The 24,857-nt window shown below is 40.7% G+C and overlaps 1 protein-coding gene across 6 annotated transcripts in view; it reads left to right on the top strand.

Moving 5' to 3' along the window:
• Nrg (Neuroglian) overlaps positions 1-21,777 on the top strand; it is a 135,471-nt gene extending 113,694 nt beyond the window's left edge. For all 6 annotated transcript variants that reach the window (XM_086981050.1, XM_086981052.1, XM_086981053.1 and 3 more), the window contains 9 exons: positions 4,090-4,208; positions 6,050-6,316; positions 7,982-8,745; positions 9,035-9,934; positions 10,059-10,673; positions 11,012-11,142; positions 12,847-13,009; positions 15,227-15,440; positions 16,302-21,777. In XM_086981050.1, coding sequence (XP_086837176.1) covers positions 4,090-4,208; positions 6,050-6,316; positions 7,982-8,745; positions 9,035-9,934; positions 10,059-10,673; positions 11,012-11,142; positions 12,847-13,009; positions 15,227-15,440; positions 16,302-16,530 — 3,402 coding nt within the window. In that variant the 3' untranslated portion in view covers positions 16,531-21,777. The remainder of the gene's footprint in view (positions 1-4,089; positions 4,209-6,049; positions 6,317-7,981; positions 8,746-9,034; positions 9,935-10,058; positions 10,674-11,011; positions 11,143-12,846; positions 13,010-15,226; positions 15,441-16,301) is intronic.
• The last annotated feature ends 3,080 nt before the right edge of the window (positions 21,778-24,857 follow it).

Here is a 24,857-nt window from a genome sequence, read left to right as displayed (position 1 = left end):
ATAAACGGAGGAGTCGTTCCAGGATTCCTCCACAAGGAAATAAGCGGACCCAGATTTTGTATGTTTGGTCCAGTTCTCTAATGTGTGGTAGGCCCATTAACGTCATGTCCCACAATTCGAACGGATAAGTTTTCTTGACTCTTTTAGGGGACTTTTCCGGTGCTGTTAGTAACCTGAGTCTGTGCGGGATGCTCGTGGTCCTTTCGCCATGATTTATATCGCACTCTATAACCTTATCTACGCAAAGAAGTGCATATCTAGACCCTTTTTTTTGCCGTGAACTTCTTATTGCTATCGTTGTTTATTAGGAATTGTTTCACAAGTATGCTACTGCTGGTCATCCACAATCCTACTCAAACACCACTGCTCCCTTTTACGAATCTGTGTTCACGAAAAGTAGCGGTACCGACAGGGATTCCCGACTCAAACGTTGTCCATTGTATGATGTGTCATTACCTCGAGAGACACCCGTTTCTGCAGCTATGCCGATGCCCATGTTACTTGCCTCGGTAGGGCCAATCTCTTGGAAAATTCGTTCTCAGATTTTCCAAGTGCATGTCATTTGTTATAAACCTGTATCTGTTGAGCTGATATCTTCCTTCATTTCTCAAAAATAGGCCTGTGCCAAAGTAATTCTGCCTCCATAGAACAATATAATTTTTCGAGATTCATGCAATATTTTAGGATATGTCGCAGCTTGTTACTGTTATAGCATGAACGAATAGGTTGTTAGAACAAAAAAGACTTTCAGCTGTGCTTGCAAGTTTCATTTTTTTTTTCTGTTAATGTTGAGGACGTGTGTACCGGTTTGTACTGTGTTCGTTATTTTTGTTGTTGGATTTCGTAGCCTAATAACTCAACTAGTACGCCGATACAATACCAGCTTTGCGTTTTAATCGCTGTGGTGTGCTCGTGGTGTTTCTGGCTTCCTATATAGCTAGCAAGATAACTGCTATTGCCGTATCTAGACTAAAGTTATTCAGTAGCTTTTGCCGTATTGCAAAGGAGAACGTAGTATTTTTCGATAGACGTCAACCGTACCCGACCGATTTGCGTTTTCAATAAGCGCTTTAGTTGGTTTTTTGTTTACTTACTTGTCAATTAAACCTAAATGCAGTTTATTAGCGAGCAGTAACTATTGATGACGATTTATTAGTACCCATTGTTGCAAACTTGTACGCGAGGCTTGATTAGATTTAAGTAAGCTGTGCATATATCAGCTGCTTTAAATAGAGCACAATGATTCTATATGAACTTCTGTTAGGTTCTGAGGTGACCAAAGTATAGAGTCAAGCTTGTTTCTGATGGTGTCCGATAGCCTGTGAGTCTGCAGATAATTGAATGTATCTGTTGTACATTTACATTAAACATTGCTTGAAAAAGGAGATTAGTCGGACACGACTAACGTTTGGGAAAGGCACTCTGCATTATGGCGAGGACGACGGAAGTGTCGACATGACTATGACCATTACCTCGACAACGATAAAATAAAACTGGTTCAATTGTTTGGTTTAGCCGTCGAAACTTATGGGATCTGACAAGTTAAAGCCGAATGGTCGTGAACCGCGGGTTGCATGCGCCACTTGTCCTCCACGTATAAAGTACTTCATAAGTACTACTAAGTGTTACTTGGCTAGCATCGCGTCCTGAATTATTACGCTTTCCTATCTGTACACGGTCCTTTTTCATCATCTCTAAAATCGAACGGAACGCTCAGAAGTATTTCTGCCTCAGCGTCTTTGCGTCTAATGACTGTGTCGTGATTGGTCGATAGTTAGATGGTTTATTACGACGTCATAAACGATTACGTGCTGATCTTTACGTAGCTTGTCACTATTACAATGTCGATGCATTTCCTTCAAATGAACTCAGCCTATTTTCGTTATTTAATATCGTCACTGAACCTTATCTTGATATGACAGCGTCATTTAGTTCAATGTATAGTAGCATCGACGACTCTGAAGCTTCGTCACGAGCTTTTTCTAATTGAGGATGATCTGAAGTTCTTGACCGGTCTCATTAATCAGTATTTTGATGAGTGCTATAAAAAAAATTAGTTTGACTCGTTCTTCAGTTGATAGGGGCGAGAGAAGATACGGTTGGACAATGGCCAGGTACGCATCACGAATGAAATGGGATGTTTACGTTTTTGTGTGTTATTCATTAGACAGAGAGACTACTGAATTCAAAAGTTTTTTTTCTTTGAAAATGTCTATGTGCGCGCTTATCATATGTGTTTTGAATTGAAATGCTGAGATTGATTAACACAGGCCGAACTGTGTTGTCAAGGGAGGCCAGACCTAAAATTAACTCCAGCTGTTTTTTTATTGAGATTACATTTGATGAAACATAGAGAATGGTGCCACTACGGTTAATACTGATAATAGATAATCTAATACCAGCAGTGAACGCTCAACGACGCTTTTTTCCGTATTTATCTGATTATCGAATTATTCTATTTTTTTCCACTTCCTTCTGTGTTCAGTTGGTGCTTGTTGCTACACGTATGAGTATACATTCTTCACAATTAGCTAGTTATTGTAGGCTTATCAACATTGCAAACGGTTCAGTTGGTTAATCGAGAAGTATTTCCCGCCAACACCACCGAAGCAATCTAGTTTTTGATGAGCAGCTACTTTTCCCCATCGGACATTTGTGCCGACACATTGGTACATCCTTTGAAAATGGTTGTCCAGCAATTGCCTGTCGCCTCGATCCCGCAGATTGTGTACTCCACTTAATGTCAGTAAATGGACAAATCGAATGAGCGGACCGAGAAGCTTCTTTCGGGTTTATATTGTAGGTCTCGAGAAAGTCCACACTGGGCCCCTCGAAAAAAAAAAACCCGGTACGGCTTCTTTTATTTCTCTCCCCTAATTTACTATTAGCCTTCTATTAGTTTGCTCGTAATTGTCAATGGCACTTGACATCGTGCGATTGACAGCAAGCTGACGCAGACGACAACCAACGCGTTACTCAGTGATGCAGGTTTAGCCTGTTACCGCTGCTTGACCCAGATGAATATCTGGGTCGAGCAGCGGAGTGACTGCCAGGACGCTGTAGAGTGCAAGCTTTTTGTGTAATAATGAAACTCAAATTTTTAGCAACGTTATTCAGTTAGACTCTATCCGACACATTACGACAGACTGCGACCGTTGTCTCAGCCGCTGCAAATTTCGCGTTCAGTCTAAGGAAACGGACTAATGCAAAAAGTATGATTAGGTTTCTTCGTCTCATCCAGCATGGCTAAAAGGCCGTTCGATTTCAAATCTCACTATCATAACATGGTGCTTTTCTATGTGCTTTCACATAATTAGGCAGCCGCATCGGCAAAAGCATAATAATAATCATCATCCGATATCTTGAAGCGGATGAAGGCTTGCGTGTATAGTATGTCCGGACTTCTCTGAGATTCTTGCTGGATGGCATGGCTTGACGAAAATGAATTAAAGCAAAAAACATATCTAAGGAAAATCAGCCTGATGTTAAAAAGCTACAAAGACTTTTCCATAAACTATAATTGAAAATCGGGCGAAAATAAACTTTTTGGGTCCTTATCTCGATAAAGATTAAGAATCTATGAAAGATCCAAGCGTTGAAGTCCAGTTAGATTTTCAAAGAAAAGTAAATTCCTATTAGTTTTGTCTATGGCGTTTCAGCAGAGAAATGGCCAACAATTTATAGTAGAATCAGTGAGTCCACATTGCTTACATGCTCGGTTTGCCAAACGACCTAATTTTTGGCATCGAGTTTTAAAAGTAAGAACCTGTTCATCTTGAATAAGGTCAAATAAGGCGGTGATCACGTGAAGCCGAGTTGTTGTGAGCTCAACCATAGAATAGATGATGAGAGCTAACGCAAGGACGTTTCATAGAAGACATGCATTGTGAATGTGGGGAGCTTTGGGACGAAATGAGCAAGTATTTGCATTTAAGTGTTCAAGACATGAAAAATGTGTCCCTGCGTGGCTCTTTTTGTCACAACACAGATCCTATACAATAACCGTAAGAATTATTGGTTATTTCTTCTTCTTCCAAATGAAGTAAATGGGCTAAAATTATGCTTATGTCGGTTTTAATTCGATTGCAGATATTCGTAATGGAAGGAGAGCCGCTTTCGCTAGATTGTAAACCGCCACAGGGCTATCCTGCCCCTTCCGTCTTCTGGTTAATACAGTCGGGCAATGGAGCGTTGAGATCATTCAACAGGTAGGCCAAAAAACATGCATACCCCGTGTTGCTGGGAGGAGCTATCGGCCGTTCTAAGCAGTATCGCTTAACTCTAAGACAGTAACAGCAGACGTGGAACTTGAATCATTTTAGGTAGATCAAAAAAACAAATAACACTTACGATGACGAAGCATCTGTAAGCGCATTGTCAGAAACAGCTTACGATAAGAATAAAGACAGTAAACAACACACAATTGACAATAAGAAAAAAACTAAATCATATTGAATTGAAGATTTTGAAATCACTAATTCAACTGAACTATAACTGAAATCAATAATTTTTACATTTATATATAATATTATTATATATATTTGTATGTGTGCTAGCCATGCAACTAACGGGGAAACGGCTAAGAGAAAAAGAAAACACACCGGTGGTAATTAACGACAAACAAACGCCTCATTGTAGCTCAGTGAATTGCATTGGAGCAACCTGAAGCTTCGTCGAAAATCAAGGAAAATTTACGCTACGACGAGACTGATTCAAGACGATAAGGGTAAAAGGACTACCTGATTCTACCATCAAAGTCAGGCAGGGAAACAGAACGGATAAAAATAACCGGAAGTCGCGGTAGTATACACGAGTTACGTGTACGTGCCAAATAGCAGCGCAAAAGATACGGCCACCTTTGCAGAAGAAGGCTGCGTAGCCTAAAAGCGTTATATTGTGATAGAAAATGTATTTATAAACAAAAATTAGACAAGTGCAATGTTGGTGCACCATTGCAGTGAGGAATTTTAAATAAACCGCCACGGCTGCGCGGAAGTTTTCCTTCGCTAAGCGTTTTCTATTTTTACCTTTGTTTAGTCTAGAGTTTGCGAAAGACAAAGCAGCCGTCTATTCAGTTGTCTATGCGAACGAGGACGCTTTAGAACCTTAGGCCACAACGGCTTGAAGGCCTTCGATCACCATACAGCCTACCCGCAATGGCAGTTTACCAACTGAAGCAAATTCAGTTCATTCCTTTCGTGTCTCCTATGGCTGAGGCGTCAATGGTAGTTTGCTTATCTTTCACACGTCGTTTACACGAAAAGGGGAAAAACGCGCATCTACAGACTTTTCATCACAAGCCGTATATTCTATGCTGGGTTAATGAAGCTGACTAGTTTAATTCTAAACCAAGAGTGAGCGTGCAGATAAAATTGTTTAATAGGATGCGTTTGAAAGCATCGTCTGTCATCGTAGCTTACTATTTCTTCTAATGTCATACATTTTTTAAATTTTACCAGTCACTCATTAGCATTAGTCTAGCTATCGAAGCAATACACGAACATAGTGACAAGCAGCTTTCATTGATGTAAGCAATGTCACTAATTACTGTTTATAGCTACAACAGATATTTACTAGTATTTAAGACATTTACATTATCTATGAACGCTTTTAGTATTTAATTAAAATAAATTTTCGAAGCTAATGGCCAGCAGTCATGTGGTTGGCCTATGTGGTTCAGCCTGGTGTATAGGTGCTCATATGGACCTAGTATGGAAAATTCTTTACTATATTTTTCCTATAAAAGATATTAAATACGTTTGCCTCGATTCGGCACAGAGGCATCATCTACCTTCATTTAATTAGGGTTTTCTATATTGTTTTATTTCAGCATGTTGAATTTTGAAAAAAAATTACAATATTATTTTATGCAGTCTATCTCTGGAACGTTTTCGTGTGTCTCGTATGGCGAATCTCAAACGAGATTTTTTTGGCCAAATAGTTTGTTTCTTTGATGTTTGAATATACATGGATAGTGCTATGAATATAGCATAATAAACAGCTAAAAAGCACTAATGTTTTGTGTGTATGCATGCGAATTCTGATACAGTTCCAGAATTACTGCAGATCCAGAGGGTAAGCTGCACTTTAGTCAGGTGCTCCGCTCGGACTCGCTGGACGACGCGGTGTACACTTGCTCCGCCACTTCGCACTTCCGCAGAGAATATAAGATTGGCAACAAGGTTGTGCTTAAAGTCGAGCCAAAGAGCTCGTCAGGCAAGACCGAGGTGCCACCTGTGCTTCAGTACACCTCAGGACCTCAGCAAGATCCTCTGCGAGGCAAAAGACACGAACTACATTGCATCTTCGGAGGAACGTAAGTTCGAAATAGCAGAATCAAACTGAATCGAAAGGAAGCTAGCGATTGGTCTTATAAGAGAAGTAACGTATAAAAGAACATGACGTACCTATGATAACTACCTACTGAGGCAACCTATCGGCAAGAAAGACAGGCATGATCGATAACTATGAAAAGAATTGCCATAGATATAGGTGTGAGAAAAACATATCTTTCTCTCAAAACGGCAACAGTTTTATTAAACAAGTGGCTTCACTGGTCATGAACTTCTGAATGTTGATTCAAACTTTTGCTTCCACAACGATCAAAACATTTTGTTAGCTAGATGATTTAGAAAAATTACATTGGGATATAAGGGTTACTTAGTTACTACAACTGTATTTAGTCCCGTTCTCAGTGGTTATATATACACGACCTAATTGGCTTTTCAAAAACATTGACCGTTTTAAGCCAAAACAAACATATTATAAATGAATATTAGCAAGCCAAATACGCGCCGTTTTGATCGACGACGTTCTACCATTTTTCCGGTAACACCGTAGTTTCATCACAATTAAACTTGTGGTCTAGAAGTGAAGAATTACGTTAGTGATTTTTGCGTTCCTACGTTGCAATTAAAACAGTTAAGGGAGTTCCATAGAGATCGAAACAGATGACAAATGAACGATACGTAATCCCGGCCGTAAGGCAGATGCACTAAAATTCTCCATTAGAATTCTCTCAACTTTTACCGGTTAACTTAAGCTGTGGTCCCAGTCAATTTTTTCAGTAGCTTAGTGTAATTTTATTAGTTGTTGATAATCCGGCAGGTCCGAAACAGTCGTTAGAAATTTGGCGGCAGCAACTTTCGAATCGAACATGGTTTCTCGTCAATCTTGTTTCATTTGCACATCGTCGTGTATGACCCAATTGTCATCGCTTGTAACACAGTCACGTTTTAAGGCTGGGTCTACACTGGAGTTTCACAGGTAGAAACACAGATCGAATAAACCATCTTGCGTCAATTTGTGCGACATCCACACAGCAAGCTTCTCGTATAACCAGCCTTCTTCAAATGGTTTGAAACGTTTTATATGACGTTGGCGATATTATGGCTGTACAATTTAATCGGCTTTTTTTTTGTAATTAATCAATTACAAAAAAAGCCGTTTCTTTTTGTCTAAGCCTAAAGTCCTAAATCTGGGCTGTTTCGCGCGGATGATTTTTGTGACTGTATCTAAACAAAACAGATATTCCAATAAAATGATCTGCAAAAAAACGAGTGTCATTCTTGACCGTCATGCTTCTTCAGCGTAATTATCGTTCACCATGGCTATATTTTCAGTTCAGGACCTAAACTCACTAGTCATTTAAGAAATACTCTTTTTTTAATTCTGTCTAATTTTGAAATACTTTAATAGCTTTGTCAACCAATATTGATAGGTGTTTCTTTGATATGATATATGACTTAAATATGCTACATACAACAGATTCCAGTGGAATGGCATTTTGACAGCGGCCTTACGATCTCAAAATACGAGGGCTAGAAACAAACAGCCAGGTGGGTGGGTGCAGAAAACGCGAAGAAAGAAGGCGTCACGGCAAACAGCCTGTCAAAGATTTCCTCAGCTTGATTGCAATACCCATATGTGTATATACTTGACCCTATATTTGACAGTGCTATTTTTGCTCTGCTTCTTGCAGTCCTCTTCCTCAAGTTCGTTGGACGAAAAAGGGGACGTCAAGTTTAGACAATAGTAACCGCGTGGAGATTACTAACTATGGTAAAACACTCGTGATCAAGAATCCGGACTTCGAAGATGAAGGTGTCTACGAGTGCACGGCTAGTAACGGAGTGGGACCACCTAAATCACACTCCATGAATGTCAAAATTAAAGCTGCGCCATATTGGGTCAAAGCTCCTGAGAAGAAGGATGCCGCTGAAGAAGAGACGATTTCCTTTGAGTGTAACGCAACTGGCGTGCCCGAGCCCAAACTACAGTGGTTCATCAATGGTATGCCTATAGAAAAGGCACCGCCTAACCCACGCATGAAACTGCAGGGTAATTTCCTTACCATTGAGCAGCTTCAGAAAAAGGATACGGCCGTATTTCAGTGTAACGCTTCCAACCCACTTGGCTACGCATTCAAAGATTTTTACCTTAACGTGTTGGCGTTACCGCCGAATATAATTGAAGCGCCAGAACAGGTCACCCAAGCTGTGGTATCCTCCACAGCAATCCTAAAGTGTCGCGTATTTGGGGCACCAAAGCCTACCGTGAAATGGATTAAAACGAATTCCAATTCGCCCGTCGGAGGCCGGGAGCTGACCGGAGGGCGCTACAAGGTCCTCGATTCTGGAGATCTTCAGATCACCGAGGTGCTTGTAACTGATAATGGGGAGTACATTTGTAAAGCTAACAACAAATTCGGAGAAACAAGCGCGTCTGGGACCTTAGATGTGAAAGGTAATTTGGGGAACACTTTTAAGACAAGTATTTCTCATTTGATCTCGGTTACTATAGATTAGAACTAAGCAGAAATGTCAACAGAAAACAAAGTCAATGATTTATACATGTATCGTGCATATAACTTACAGATTTTAGAGCGCTGTGACATTTTTCTCTTTGTTGAGCATAAACAATGTTAGGTACGACACCATTGCGTCGCGCCAACTACCGACGCCACGTAGTGCCAGAATCAAACATAAAAAACGTTCGGTTTGAAATAATTTTCCTCTTTTCGAATTTGTTTCAGCGAAAACCATTATTACTCAGCCACCCGAAAACTACGAGGTAGCAGCTGACAAGAGCGCAGTATTTCGCTGTAATGCCCAAGCTGATAATACTCTGGATTTGAAAATCAATTGGTTATTCAACGATGAACTAATAGATTTCGAGCGCGATCCTCGAATGATTCAAGCTAGTGATAACTCCCTTACGATCACGCGGACTATCGAACTCGACTCAGGCGTATACACGTGTGTTGCGAAGACCGAACTGGACAAGGATACAGCAGCGGCCACGCTCACCGTCCAAGACGTGCCCAACTCGCCGTCCATTGTCAAGGTCAGCTGTGAACAGTACACCGCCTTGGTTGAGTGGAAACCCAACGGAGATCGGCGGGCACCCATCCTATCATATACGATTCAATACAATACAAGCTTCTCGCCCGACACCTGGGAAGACGCGTTTGCCAATATTCCAGCTCCGGATACACGCTTCAAGGTTTCAATGTCTCCTTGGGCCAACTATACGTTTCGTGTGATCGCACGCAACAAAATCGGTCCTTCAGCACCATCTGAGACGTCCATGAAATGTACAACATCCGAGTCTATTCCACACAAGAACCCTGACAAAGTTGTAGGTCGCGGCACTCAAAAGGATAACCTCGTTATTTCATGGACGCCAATGCCACGGATCGAGCACAATGCCCCGGGCTTCTTTTACCGAGTCAAATACAAGCGCAAGGATATCGAAAACACAGCAGAAGAAACATCCTGGATCACCGAGGATATCCATGACTGGAGGCAAGGAAATATCGTAAAGTACGGCATGCCTGTATTTAAGCCCTACCGAATCAAAGTGGAAGCGCACAACCGAAAAGGTGCAGCTCACACTCATGCCGTGGAAGTGATCGGGTATTCCGGAGAAGACAGTGAGTATCTACCCCCTTTTATTTGTTTACGTACTAACCAACCATGAGATACATGTAATGTAAGTGTTACTCATCTGCGAGTACTGTATCATTCGATAATGGTCGGATTTCATTAACTTTCCAGAACCGAGTGAAGTGCCTCAGGAATTCCGTCTCATACGGGTAGAGGACGCTAAATCAGCGGAATTTCGGTGGCGGCCAGTGTCTCCGGATTCCGTAAATGGCCATTTCAAGGGATACAAGATTCAAACGTGGACGAACGAAGAGGGCAAGGACAAGATGCGGGAACTCGTCGTACCATCTAACCAGACATATGCGCTTGCCAGAATATTCAAGCCTAACACTAAAAACTACGTACAGGTGCGAGTGTTCAATGAACAGCATGAAAGTGATGAAAGCGAAACAATCAGTTTTGAAACACCAGAGGGAGTCCCAGGTCCAGTCGCATCGTTCGACGGCTTTCCCATGGGATCCAGCGGTATTTATCTTATGTGGCGAAAACCACTGGAGCCTAACGGCAGATTGACTGGCTACCATATAAGTTACGAAGAAGTTCGTGGCACGACACTCGGCGCCGCGGTTGAGCGATCGCCAATTAACGATCCGCTCGAGACGCGCGCCAAACTAGCCAACCTACGACCTAACACTAAGTATAGGATCACAATCAAGGCCGCCACGCAGAAAGGCAAGGGGGAGCCTTACTTCATAGAAGTAAGCACCGCTGATGATAATTTCGCAGGTGGGTTCTTGTTTCTACCTATCGACGATGATGTATTTTAGCTTCTTCTAGGTTCGTAGGATGATGGCGTAGTGGGTAGCGTGTTTACCTGCTAAATCTGATGTGGTGATCTGGGTTCGAATACGGGCGTGGTGGACACCTTTTATTTTGTGCCGGGGGCAAGCCGTCTGATAAAAGGCATAACGGGAGTACCAGACGTAAAACATTTAAGGTTCCTAAGTTATTGTATATCTGTTTCGAATATTCTGCGTGCTGCGAATTTATTACAATGGCACGTAAGTGTAGATAATGAGCCTGATCAGAAGCGAATTTATTTGGGTTTTCCTTTAACCATCTAGCAAAGCCCGACGTCCCCGACTTCATCTGGTCTCTGCAGCCCGAAAAGGACGGGCTTGCTTCTGTGCGAGTGACGTGGCTCCCCAACACAAATCGGCCTGGATCCGCCTTTCAAGTGCACTATCGATTAAAGGTAAGTAATTATTTAATATCAAATATTTATTTACATAAGTAAATTTTGTTTAAGCGACAGTCGTACTGGGACGAAATACAGGCTTGTTTCTACGAACACTACTACTCTGATTATCCGAAGGGTTTTCGTCACTTGGAGATACTTTCCATATCTCTAGATAAAGTTTGAATAGCGTATTACCGATAATACCGTATTACCACATAGCACCGTAGTGCTGCTTGCACTACGGTGTGTGGCATAACTTCGCTTTGTTCTCAGTTAGTTTCATATTGAATCAGGCAGACAATAATATGATATAGTTCTGAAACTACAGTTCAGTGGAACAAAAGAAAGGTTAAGTTCTTTTTCTATTGAACGTTGAAAATGTGTTTTTCCTGAAAGTGTGAAAATAAGAAAAAATTAAATCGTTGTTATGGACTAACTTCATGCGAAACTGTGTCACTGTCGCAATCGCAATGGATTTATGTCTGCCTAGTCTGTAAAATCAGTATTTCCGGTTAAGGACGGGCTTTGGGCAGTTTGGCTTTTATTTCATCCAAGCTTTTAGATTACGTAGGATAGGCCGTGTCTGAGAAAAAATACGGCTTCAATGCTTAATTTTTACAATTGCGTCCGTTAATAGATACCTTATCGTCGATTTTTGTTATTTCATTAACCTCTTAATCGGTCAAAGTTGACACTTCTGTGGTTGTCTTGATTCTTAAACGCGATGTTTAGTATCAGACGAAGAGTCGTTCTATAACAGATAACACAACTCCTCTAAACCTAGACTGGACTAGTACCACTTAACAGCAGACCGATGCTCATTAACATCGGAATAGCTGTGAGTTAACAAAACTATCCCCATAGAAGTTCTCGGAATATGAGTAACAACTTGGTCAAATCGTCTCGAAACAATTTAAACGATGATACCGATATTCCGACCGCCGAAAAGCTTTTTTGACCTAGCTGATGGAGTTCTTGTTTTTGATATGTTGTCCCCCCCCCCCCCTCCCCGGGCTGTTATGGATACCGCGACCAATAAAGAGAAGGATCAGTAATATACGTAAATTGACAAGTGCACATAACAGGCCGTACAACAGGATATATGTCTGAATGAATTTACAACCGGCCTTACTTACTGTAATATTCTGCAGTACACATCCTTATGCAAAAAAAATACATCAAATTTTTCCTTGGCCGCTTCCTAGCCTGCAGTGGCCAATAGCTTTCCAACTGTGGAGCCTTATGGGTACTGCTACCGAAAGGCACAAGGTATGCGCTTGGCTTCGTAGTCGCGCAAATAAATGCATTCCTGATCACGGCTGTCCTGAATTAAAATACGTTGCGACAAAATATCCGACGCTCTGGAGTATAAAATATCGGCTTTTACGAATGCGACCTGGGAGCACTACTGCTTATTGAACCGTGATTATTGCTATCTGTAAATGTCGCACTCTTTCGGGCACGAATATATCGTATATGTGACTAACATGTTCATTGTCTATAATTAACATTTGTAATTAATCCTGACAGTTTTTTAAACGGATCGTTATTAGGTGACTAAAATTTTTACGTGCAAAAATGGGATAGAGCTCTGACTCGATAGAGGTCTGGCATGATGTAAAGCTAAATCGATTACAATATAAGTTTATGCATACATGTCAATGATTTTACAGCAAATTAGAACCGCTTGTAACTATTTCTCGTCTTGAATTATTACAGGGCAGCAGCGATCCTTGGGAGCAGACGCAAAAGAACTTCGAAGACGACACACAGATCGTCAAGGGCCTCCATCCTGGTCGATATTACGAGATGCGGGTAGTGTCACTAGATGGCGATTACAAAACTTACTCAAAAATCGAGGAGGTTATTACTAGCGATGTCGGTGAGTTTTTTCAGTCACGCTACGTGCATATTATATAATTAAATAAAGTAATAAACCGGAATAGAACTTTAAGCACGATTTTCAGCAGCTTCGGGTCAGGGCTAGAACCATAGGACATTTGACGTTGAAGTGGTTTCTCTCCTTCAAGTTTTTCTTATGACTTATATATACTTTTAATAAGACTAGTGCGTTTAGATAATGCGTGACGAATATTGAGGATGGTTGGAAACCGCTTCCGTCATTCTTAGTTTAACTCATTAAGATTTACGCAAATACTGCAAATTAAAATTAAGGGTTGTAGGACACAACACGGACAGTTAGTTTATTCTGTTAACGGCAATTGTCTCTGATGAAACCGGGCGCTGCGCGTTCGGTTTGACGTTGGCGTTTGCTGACGGTCCATCGGTCTGAATCTACGCTAGCGGAATCGCCTCCTCACCCGTTGCTTCCTGACCATGTCCCGGTCGTCTTTAAAGGCAAAATGATTCGAAAACTGTGATATAGACTGTGGTAGGCTGCTTTGTTCCGGTCGGATAGTACTAGGATCCGATAGCAGCTGGCTGACTTATTTATCCACGCAGGCACCTTCCCCTCTTTCTTCTTTCGCTGGTTGCAAGCACCGATCAACCACTAACGACGATGGAAACTAGAACTGGAGATCGTCCGCGCTGAGTCAGTCATGCCCTGAAGGGGGACAGACGGCAAGAAACACTAGAGCTTTGTTGTCATCCCAGCATATTGGAAATACATTGGCACCATGCGTAGTTAGTAGGCTATTGTAGCCGATATTGTTCTCTTTTCCGCCCATATTGAAGACAGCCACGGCAGCCGTCACCGCCATTGCGCTATTCAAGACTCCTACCTCAACGGCATTTTTAGAGAACCGAGAACAAGTCGGCGGGCTCTATCTCTTAACAAACCGACAGCGATGCGTCTTTCACGTGGTCTTTCACATAGCCTGATTTAGAGGCAACAAAAGATCAAAGATAGCAAACGAACATCTATCTAGCCCCCTACTAACCCTGATCAGACACACGGACCACTGAAGCAAAAGTGTCTCTGTATGTCGTTTTTTCGAAATCGTTCTCTTATATATTTATTCTAAATGTTGCTGTTGCCGGCGATAAAGACGTGTTAACTGACGAAAAGAATAACGAGTAGATAATTTTGTATGGCGCTGTGCCAAATACTGCAGCGTAATCGTGCGCCTTTGTTGAACAAGTGACGGACGCCCAATTCTCGACATGTGCGGAGACGGAATAGCTCATCATGATGGCTGTGTGTGGTGTCGAAAGGGTCGAATTTGTTTGGATTTACCATGGAGTATGTGATGCATTAACCTATGCTCTAACCCGTATTTACCAACGACAACATGCGTTGCTGCTAATTTGGTGTTTCTATAGAAAAGATGGTCTCAAAAGATTACCACCAATCGTATGCAGACATAGAACATATATTATCTGTTGAAGAATACTGCTGAAATCAGATTTGAATAACGTACTAATGTTTTGTTAGCGTGCGCGCATCAGCATCACTACGTTCTAGTGTTCTCCACTTACGTGTCACACTATCTGACGCCTTGTCACGTTTCAAATGCTGCTTTGTGAACTCAGGCTTATTTATTAATGTGCAGGCAAATGACTCAGATCATCGGAAAACATCAAAATATGATAAATTGACATACTCTTTAGTTTTATAAAATACAGTTGTTTTCGATCAAACTATCAAATAGATAATAATAGTAAGGCTTAACGGGCCCTATATACAGTTGGAGTAATAACGGGCTTCTTAACGTAGAATTCGGAGAACTCATACTGTCACGGAAACAGGAAGTACGAAAGTAGAAATTAGTGATAAAGTAGTCTACGTAGAAACATTTGCTACCTATGTTACAATAGCTGTGTAACTTTTAGAACTCAATTTAGAAGGTATGTTCACAACAAATGTATGAATAGTAATGTTATTATTATAGTTAAATGCATATATCATATATTTTAAAATAAGATATATTCAAGTGGCTTTTAGAAATTTGTCAACGAACGGGCTAAAACGTCCAAAGTGCACGAATGCTAACAAACGTAGGACAAAGGATAATCTATGTTCCCACTTTGTTCGTCTACCACGTGTATTTACGTAAGGTTAAGAATTGATTATAAATTACTGACCGTTTGTGCTGTACTGTTGTGTTTCACTGATTTCCGTTGCTCCTGCTGGTAGCCATTCATCCTGGATCTCAGGACGATGTGGCCAACGCTTCGTGGTTTATCGGAATGATGTGCGCCATCGCTCTGTTGCTCTTGTTGCTTATGATCGTTTGTTTAGTTAAACGAAATCGTGGCGGCAAGTACTCCGTCCACGAGAAGGAGCTTACCCGGGGTCGTGACCTCGACGGCTTCCCCGAGGAGGGAGGTTTCAACGAGTATTCTAAACCGTAAGTGACTCCTCTTCGCCCGTTACCTAACCGATTACTCGTATTCCCTCACTTCATTATCAAATGTGTCTTAAATCACACTCGCCTCGTCCTATCTGCCGAAGATTTCATTGTGGCATTAGCCCCGTATGGTGTTTTATTAGAGTACGTGAAACTTTCGCTGACGCTAGTATTTCCGTACTTTACGCGCGTTTATTGCCCGCTTTACTTTGTGATCAGAGAACAACTGGAAGCGTATTACGCAGCTTCGGAACCAGCGAGCTTTTCAGGCTACGTATCGTCTCTATGCCTGCTTTTCTTTTGTATTACAACGTTGAATTTACATATAAAATTAAAGATCCTCTTTGATCACTACTGTTCACTCTGTAAAAAATTGTCGCTCAGCCGTACCGGCGTACTGCATCACACGTTCTGACAATATTGCTTTTTGTGCCTATTTGTGACAAAAAATCAGTGAAGCGTCTACAATCGAGAATTCTTTTTCCCTCAAAAATGTAGGAATACTAGCAGATCCGACTATTCCGGCATCCGCATGTATTATCAGCCAGTAGCTGTTACTTTCGATTGACATCCAATTTATTTAACTGCTATTGCAAATCCCTTCACTCGGGCCATTTGAATAAACATGTATCGCTACTTCGCAGCAACTTAAATTAAACTCACCGTTCCCAATTCAGTTTTCTTAGCTGGAATAGGCGACGCATTCTAAGCTGTTCTCAATATACGGGTCAAGCGTCCTTATGATGGTTGTGTTTTCCTCGTAGTTATTAACTTCTTATTGCACCTACCGCTATAATGACTATGATATTAACAATAATAGTAATATGATCATAATCTGGATGGTGGTCCTGATCATTTCAGAGTGGGCCCTTGTAGGGCAGGCTCCCGGACGTCGCTACAGTCGAGCCGCGGTGGTGGTTCTGAAAGCGACTCATTGGCTGAGTACGGAGACGGTGAAGCTGGGGAGTTTGGTGAAGATGGTTCTTTCATAGGCCAGTACGGTGTTAAGAAGGGCCGCAAATTCACGAAGGCCCAGCTGCCGCCCGCGCATGATCCTAACGCGCCTTCAGCGCTCGCCACCTTTGTTTAAGATGGTTGACTATGAACGCCGGCGAGTCGAACTACCAGTGCATGGGAGGAAAAGACGTGCGGCCTTACAACCACATGATTGCCGATGATCCGATCCTCGCCCAAACTGCTTGAATGTAATAAGTAAGACATCAAAACAAGTAACGATGTATCGCAAGTCCGGATTTCGATAAGCAACTAGATATTAACCCCATCTCACCTAACGCATGACCAATCCATGCTTATCGCATAGTTCTATTATAAATTGATATGGTGAAATGTGAAGATAGCAACAACAGCGACTGTACGACAGCTACAAGAGGGAGCGCAAGAAAACATTATGAAGCAGCAGAAGAAGAAAGTCCGAACGAATGAATGAATGAAATAATTGAAAAATGAAGAGGCTTTAGGTGCTTTGATGAGGAACGTGAGCTATCACTACTCAAGTGAAACAGACATAACATGGGCTGCAGGAAGAAAACCACAGCGTAATCGATGGACAGTGATGGAGGCAAATTTAGGAACAGTTATGTAGACAACGATGAAAACACGGACCGAACCTGAAAATGAATGGATTCCCTCACTGCCACAACCCGTGTTGAGACGGAAGATGACGGAATAGTCCTGATGATGTCTACAAACGACCGTAACAATGACGAAACACAGATATAATATAATAATAATTACTATAACTATTTTTATCACTATTGCATAATGAGAAGATCGGATTTGGGTGAACCGACGCAGAACGAAGAAAGAAACGAAAACTGAATGGAAGAGAGAAGCTGTTTAAGGTTTGAGATATTCTATATAATTGCCGGTATTGTGTGTACTGTTTAAAAATCCGGCCGCACTTGAAGTCGACTATTTAATAATATATATATATATATATATATATATATATATATATATATATACATATAAGTTCTTGTCACGGTGATTTGTGTATTCTATAAGGAAATGAAAAAGGTTCAAACGTTTTAAAAGCGTCTAAACGAGACATCTTCGCAAATAATGAAATATGCCAAACTAACCCCTTGAAAAAAGAACTACGTTTTCAGATGCGAGCGGACATAGCGGTACTTACTATAATAGCTTCTAGAATTAAAGAAAATTTCTATTTTGCTTGCGTTCATTTGTGAATGTCCCAAAGCAGCAGTAACCAAGTGTACAGCATCTGTCGCAAACGATGACGAATATACCTTGGTGAAGCAAAAGCACTGTGGAACGAGACAGCCACTTGACCACTCGAAGGAAAACGCATAGTAACAAGAATAATAGGAACAGGAAAAAAGTACCCGTAATAATTTGAAGGCAAAATGGACTAATTATAATATGCGGTAGTGGTAAAGTACTGACGACTATATAGGACCACCAAGTTTCAAACGGCAGCAATAGAGGATATATATATATATACATATGGAGGTTTTGATAGAAACGTTTGATGAACATAACCTACGATGACTCAACCCGAGTGAAAAACACAACGCAGCAGTAGATGAAAGCACCGTGAACAATGGCAGAAGCATTGCCCTAACTAAGCAGCAGAACACGTGTAATTATGAGCGTCTATGATCCAATGGATATGCGAGAGCTGTATGAAAACATTCATGATTTTGAGACGTCGCTTGTCAGCTTGCGATGACGACCTTTAATGATCAATAACGTCTAAAGATATCTGCGACCGGTCGCAGGTGTTACCACTACAGATTGTACACACTGACACTGTCCACAGTATCTACCCCATCTTTACATAATAAGTGCGTCTCATCTTGGTTTATTATTATTAATAGAATACCTGCCCAATAACTCGGTGTGAGGAAAAACAGTGAACTAGATATACATCAATCCCTAGCGAACGTAGGCTACTGTTTTATAATTTATACAGTATTTATTATACGAATGACCTTGTTAATTTAATTTTTTTCGATTATACCTACTTTATATTGCCACGCATTAAGTGGTTCGGTGGGCGCACGTACATTCCAGAATCCACGAGACAGGTATCAAACGTGCATGATGGTACCGTTGTCTCCGTGAAACCTTGAACGAAAATTCGTTCCATGTTTTTATTTATATACGCGTCATCCTTATATTGGCGTAGAATCTCAACAAAATTTCTTTTCTTGAGGTAAAAATCTCATTTTCAGTGGAAGTCACTAAAAGTGGCCTTCAGAAGTTCACTCAACGGCTTATGGTGCCGCTGTTCGTTTCGACGCCATCGAAAGGAAGCCACAGCTGACGCAAAAGATCTTTGCTAATTGCGGATGTTTGTACATCTATTGTTTCCTTTATTTTGATACAAAAATACTTTGCAAAAAAGGCAAAGACAACTATATATATATATATATATATATATATATATATATATATATACTAAATTATTCATCTATAATATATATGCATACACGCACAGAACGAGACACACAAACACAAACATGGCGGGATATACAATAAGAAATGAGCAAAAAGAAGCAGACTAATAAAGGCTGTTACTAATAACATCTGCATTCACGGATACGAGTAATACTAATAAAAAATATAATAAAAATAAATAATTATAGGAATGTAATAATCCTTCCAGAGTAGAACTAAATGATCGAATGCCTTATAAAAGCGTTAGCACAGCTACTTGTTAATCTCACCGTGCGCCTGCCCTCATTTTCGCCACGAAAAAACGTTCCAAAAACATCTATGCCTGTTCAAAATTATCAATTATATATTACTTAAAGTGTTACGGTAACGTTTTAAGATGCTCTCTTTACCTTTTTGACCTGCGCTAAAAGGATGGCCACCCTTCACTCGTACACCGACAGTCCAAGACGGCCGTAGGCTATATAGTTGATGTCCCCGATGTACTTTACTCCATATTCAGAAATCAGGTACTAATATTCATAATAGTGATCCACTATATTAGTTAAGTATCGATTTCTTCAGGCTTTTGAGAAGATCGGTGACAGTGCGACATGGGCCATGGAGAAACGACGCTGTGATCGCGTAGGGTGTGGTCTCGGCCTTTGAATTCGTCAATAGCTGGATAATATGGCAGACATTTTGTTAAACTATTTTCCTGTTTTTGACTATGTAGATATTTTGTATGAACACTGGCCGATTCCCGCATGGATTGTTGGCGCGCTCTTGAAATAATGAGAATAGCGTGAATGGAAATGAGTGGTGACTGTGAGATGAAGCATTAACTAGTATCTTAAAAACATCCTCACCGGGAGCAGTTGCGCATGCGTTTTCGGATAAATATGCAATATAGCTACGAAAAGATTAAGGCAAGGAAAGGGAGACGCAGCGAGATAGAATAGACGGTGCTGTCTAGAAGAGAGTCTAGTATTTGTGTAGAGGATCCAAATCCTCGAAGTAAATAACTAACCAACCGCGCAATACATGCACGAAGATCGCATACTCTGAACTCGAGAATGAGAGACCGCAGGCCTGTTTATCTGCAGCCTTCAGAAAAACCGCCAGAAACTAAATTTACGTCAGTTCTGCGGTATTTGTAGGCCTGAAGATGAACAGGCCTCGAAACGAAACGGGGACGTCTGGACGGGCTCATTGAGAGAGAAAGAGAGAGTGAGGAAAACGATTGCGAATGCCTGACGGCACCGGTAGAGGTATCTCTCCTCGCCGCCCCTCCCGACCCCACCCTGCTAACTCCGTTGATTTACTCTGTTGAATTACTCCGGAATGGAAAACCATAGCCTTTTACCGCGATATCACTATATTCTAGCTTATTCCCATTCTCAAATAATGAGTCTTTTTTACATTTCCTAATACAGTGTCTACCTATCCTGTGAACGCATTGTTACGTTAGTCTCCTCCTTGCCGACTCTGCACTTTTATTGTTCGATAGGAGAAGCTAATGAGCCAGCAGCTATAGCAGAAATCAAAAATTGCTTCTCAATATTTTTAAACACCTATTTGTTTTAAACGCGCGGATCTATAAACCCTGATTCTATTTTACATTGTCCTCTCATAGACAAGACAGTTCAAGCAATTTTGTTTGCATATTTACATGCATTTTACCCTAAGTGTATTTTCAGTATACTTATTTCTGCCTGTCAGTAGACAATATAAGGCCAGCACATAAAGCGCCGGGATCACTAACCCAACCCACAGAGACACTGTAGAAAAACCTTCAGATACGTCCTAGATGTACATAATGAATCACAAAGAAACGGAGGCAGCACAAATATAGCAACACTACACATGAAGCGAATATAGGAAAATTTAACTACGAAACCACAAAGACACATTTTAAAGAAGAATATCTAGCAGCAGAGCGCATCGAGGACGAGGCTGTACTTTGGCGAGGTATATAGAATCACGTATGAGAAAGAAGCTTGGAAGAGCATTGTGCGCTTTTATTTCAAAATGGCCTAACATTGTCTTAATTGGCAGGTGAAGTTGTTTCCCTTACCTACTTCTGCTGAACCAGTTTGGCATGGTTCTACAGGTGCGCTGAGACACATACGCAGAGTTTCACAAGCAATGCTATTTACAGTTTCTTTCTAACAATGAATAAATTATCTCGCTTGGGAGAAAAGGCCATTTTGGATAGGAAAAAGAAAGCCTATTCTTAAAAACACAACGCCGTGAGTGAGGAAAGGTGCGCTTCCTGTTTCGCACTGTAAAGTGTACGTTGTAAAGGTGAGCAAGTGGGCCGAGAACCTTAACCTCCTGTTTATGACGTTAACTTCCTTTAATGCTTCTGGTGCTTCTTGTACCACTGATATGTGCGAAATTCTGCTCGCTCGTTTAAAGCAACGAATAGATGTTCGGCATACAACCTGTCCAAGCGGGGACAACGAAAAGAGTTGTGCCCCGATTTCGGCCTAGCAACAAAAATATGCTTTAAAAATCCTTTGTGTGTATTTTAAAAGTGAATTGTTTGTATGTGACAAATACAAGTCCACAAAAACCATCAAGCCTTTACATTATGGCCTCATCTTTGTAGTGCTAATAGATGCGTGATTTTTGAGGACTCTTATCTAACAAAATGTAGCGAGGCATTGAAACAGTCGACGATGGAACGCATCAGTTACACAAAGGGTAACGAAGATAAGATTTAAATAAAACAGTCAGCCTCGAGCACTTTACTCACACATTGTATGTTAAGTGAGTGAGGAAGCACCTTACATAATTACAATTACATTGATTGACCATGTGCGATGACGATTACACGACGATCGATTGCTAATATTGTGTATGTAAAGCGAAAAAAAGATAAAGAATAAATCTAAAATTAATTTGCCAAAAAGTAACGAGTTATCAGTTCTTGAGCACTACGTTCTGACTAGACTAACTAGAAAAACGCTCTGTTTGTCTAATAAAATTCTGTGGTTGCCAAATATCTAGTCATTTTCAGTAACATATATGTATAGGCGTAAATGCTCTGTACATGGGCTGGACAGATGCGATTACTGCGTTGGAAATTGGAAAACGTTACTTTGTATTTGTTTGACAAATAGTACCGACCCACGAAAGGAGCAGCTCCGCATAAGTGATCGATACGCTCACTGCTTTGTGTCCGCCTACGATCGCATGACCGGCGTTATTCGAGCAACTAAATGTCCCGCAAGACTTGATTGTTTATTTATTGTAGAGAACACATTGCTATCGTATGCAGAATTACCGATGCAGTTATGACGGTGCGTGACAGCACGCTGTCCATCTGCCTAACCAAATCTGCTTGCTCAGTCGACGGAGCTCTTAGTGGCGCCACGCCGTTCCAGTAGAACGTTTTTCTTCCACGGCAGCTGCACCCTCCCTATATTCTGTTTTCGCGGATGCGCTAGAGAAGGCCGTTTCGTTAGAAGCATCGGAGCCACTACAGGAAAACTAAAAGAAATAAGAATTCATCGGAAGATGATGATAATAATAGTAATAATAAAAAAGTTTGACATCATTCAACTAGTTAAGCCTGCTAATAACTGCGCGGCAACAACAAGAATCAAATCCTTTACATCGACGGCTCTCGTCTGATTGAAGAGATCATGCATATGGCTGTATAACGTCAAATTATTGTAGTGATTCGTACAAGATAATACAGACAAAGCAAGGATCCTCAAAATAATGACATCAAACGAAAAAAAGCTTTATCGGTCACAGTTTTCGAGATGTGGTCTAAAACATGAATTTTTGTTGAAAATGTAGTCCGAAATTAGTCGATGACCTCTTAAATAATGGAACTAATGTCTGCATGCTGCTTGTTTTGTCTCATATTTATACATTTCCAGTTAGTGGAATTTCTATTGATGCTCTTGTTTCTGTCTGACGGTCATCGTCTCAAAAATGGGCTTACTGTAAGCTTTTCCATTCAACTGCGTTCTCTAACCCACTTCGTATTTGACAAAACTGCCTAACAATTGAAAATGTATCCTTTTTAATTATTCGCAAGCGAAGTAGCCGTTTTATAATAATTTCAACAAAAAAGGGCAATTTTTATTACTCTAAACAGCACTTACAAATCATTAAATTGTTGAACGCTTTTACATGAGCTGCTGTTGCTTTTTGATTAAATATGACAAGGGATGTTTTTTTGGACAGCCAAATTCGAAGTTCTGCTGTAAACATTTGCGGTTTTGAAGTAATAGTAACCGAACACTGATAAATAATATCGAACAAAACGAGAACGGATAACCCGAAAAACATTTAATATTACAGAAGGAAGAAGTCTGAAAAAAAACATTTTATTGGGGTTCACAAATCGGTAAAGTGGGATGGGTTTTGCATTCCTTTTTCAGCGAGAAAACAGTCAGCAGGTACTTTTCTACAGTTTTAACGAAGCCAGTCAAGTGTCAGAATGAAGAAACACCCTGCATATCCTCATTGGGAGAAAGGCCTTATTGGTAGAGTTCTTGATAAAGGATTGTCTTAGTCAAAATCGACAAACGGAGCGGCATTTAGTAGAAGTTTAGCTAATCGGTGTAATAATAAGTAAGTAAATTAGAGAGAAAATACGAAGAGTGCATAGGTTTCGATGAAGTGCGATCATGGCCTAACAATGATCAAGTGATCTTAAATCAATATATGTTAGAAAACTATCATAACTTTATGCACCGAACAAGTCAATAGTAGATACAATAGCGTCGCACCTAACGCTTGAGAATAAGGAAGTGCCTATAAAATACTTTGTGTTGGGATTTAGAACCGCTTTGCGCATAAAACGAGGAACCTAGTTATTTTAAAATGTACATTTTTCGTTTTTAGATACTACTTGAGGGTACAATTAAACGCATAAGTTAACAAAGACAGAAGCATACCGCAATCGACTCCTCAAAACTGTACATTTTTGATCGAATTCTCATTTTGCTGTTACTAGCTGTGTTCAGATCATGCTAAGAAAACGCCAAAAAAACAACGTAACGTAACCCGAGCAACACAAAGTAACACTGCAGTTTCCGTCCTTCCGCCATTTTGACCACACAATGTAACGTCGGGATGTCGGCAGGACCTTTGGCCATTCGCTATGTTGTGACAGATGCCGTGACCATGACAATTGCGGCCTTGCTATTTAACTAACAGTAGTTCTTCCCGCCTGTAGAAAATTTTCCCACACTACGCTCTCAAATTAAACGGTACTTTCCACTGACGGTGTCGTGACTCTTGCTACCATGTTGACGATTATCGTATTGGTTGTACAGTTATATATATATGCCTGCTTTAGCAGGTAAGAGCCAATAGTGGTTATATAGCGTAGAAATTTTTGCTATAGCTAATCAATACATCTCAAGAATTGTGCAGTTGATGCCAAACTATTGGCCAAGTGCCCTTTCGACCAAAGTGTCAGTTTGTGGCAGTGTCCAAAGTACACTTTAGTTAACCAACCAAGTAAGACCTTAATTATGTTTCAAGGACATGAAGAAGGCGCGCATGGGCATGTCTTTTGATTCTGCTTGATTTTGCTTTAAGGCAAACGACGAAGAAAGTAAACCTGCAGGAAATGTTTACTAGGAGAGAAGAAGTCTTGAGCGAAAACTTCACACACAGAAGGTTTTGTGCATTAGAAAAGCAAGAAAGTCAGCCAAAAGGAAACCATCTACATCGCAGATTTCAAACAGTAACTGGAAAATGTTGATGTGCAACTACTTCGTCTTTTTACTAATAAATACCTTTATAAATAGTACGCGATACTTATTTCGTGGTCAAAATATCAAGATTCTTAGATCCGCTTTCGGTTGTGGTTACATTAACAGCAATGTCGACGGATTGCATTTTGTCTGTGAGCTTTTCTTAGTCTCAAATATTGACCAGAATGTGTCAAATCAGGGCTTCTTTTATTTATTTGTTTTTTTTACAGCAAAAACGCATCGTTCTTGTTGAAGCATAGATTTGCAC

Source organism: Varroa destructor, unplaced genomic scaffold (genome assembly GCF_002443255.2).
Source record: "Varroa destructor unplaced genomic scaffold, Vdes_3.0 BEIS01000002.1, whole genome shotgun sequence".
NCBI lineage: Eukaryota > Metazoa > Arthropoda > Arachnida > Mesostigmata > Varroidae > Varroa > Varroa destructor.
The sequence above is the reverse complement of the archived record's forward strand: the minus strand, read 5'-3'. Positions and strand labels throughout refer to the sequence as shown.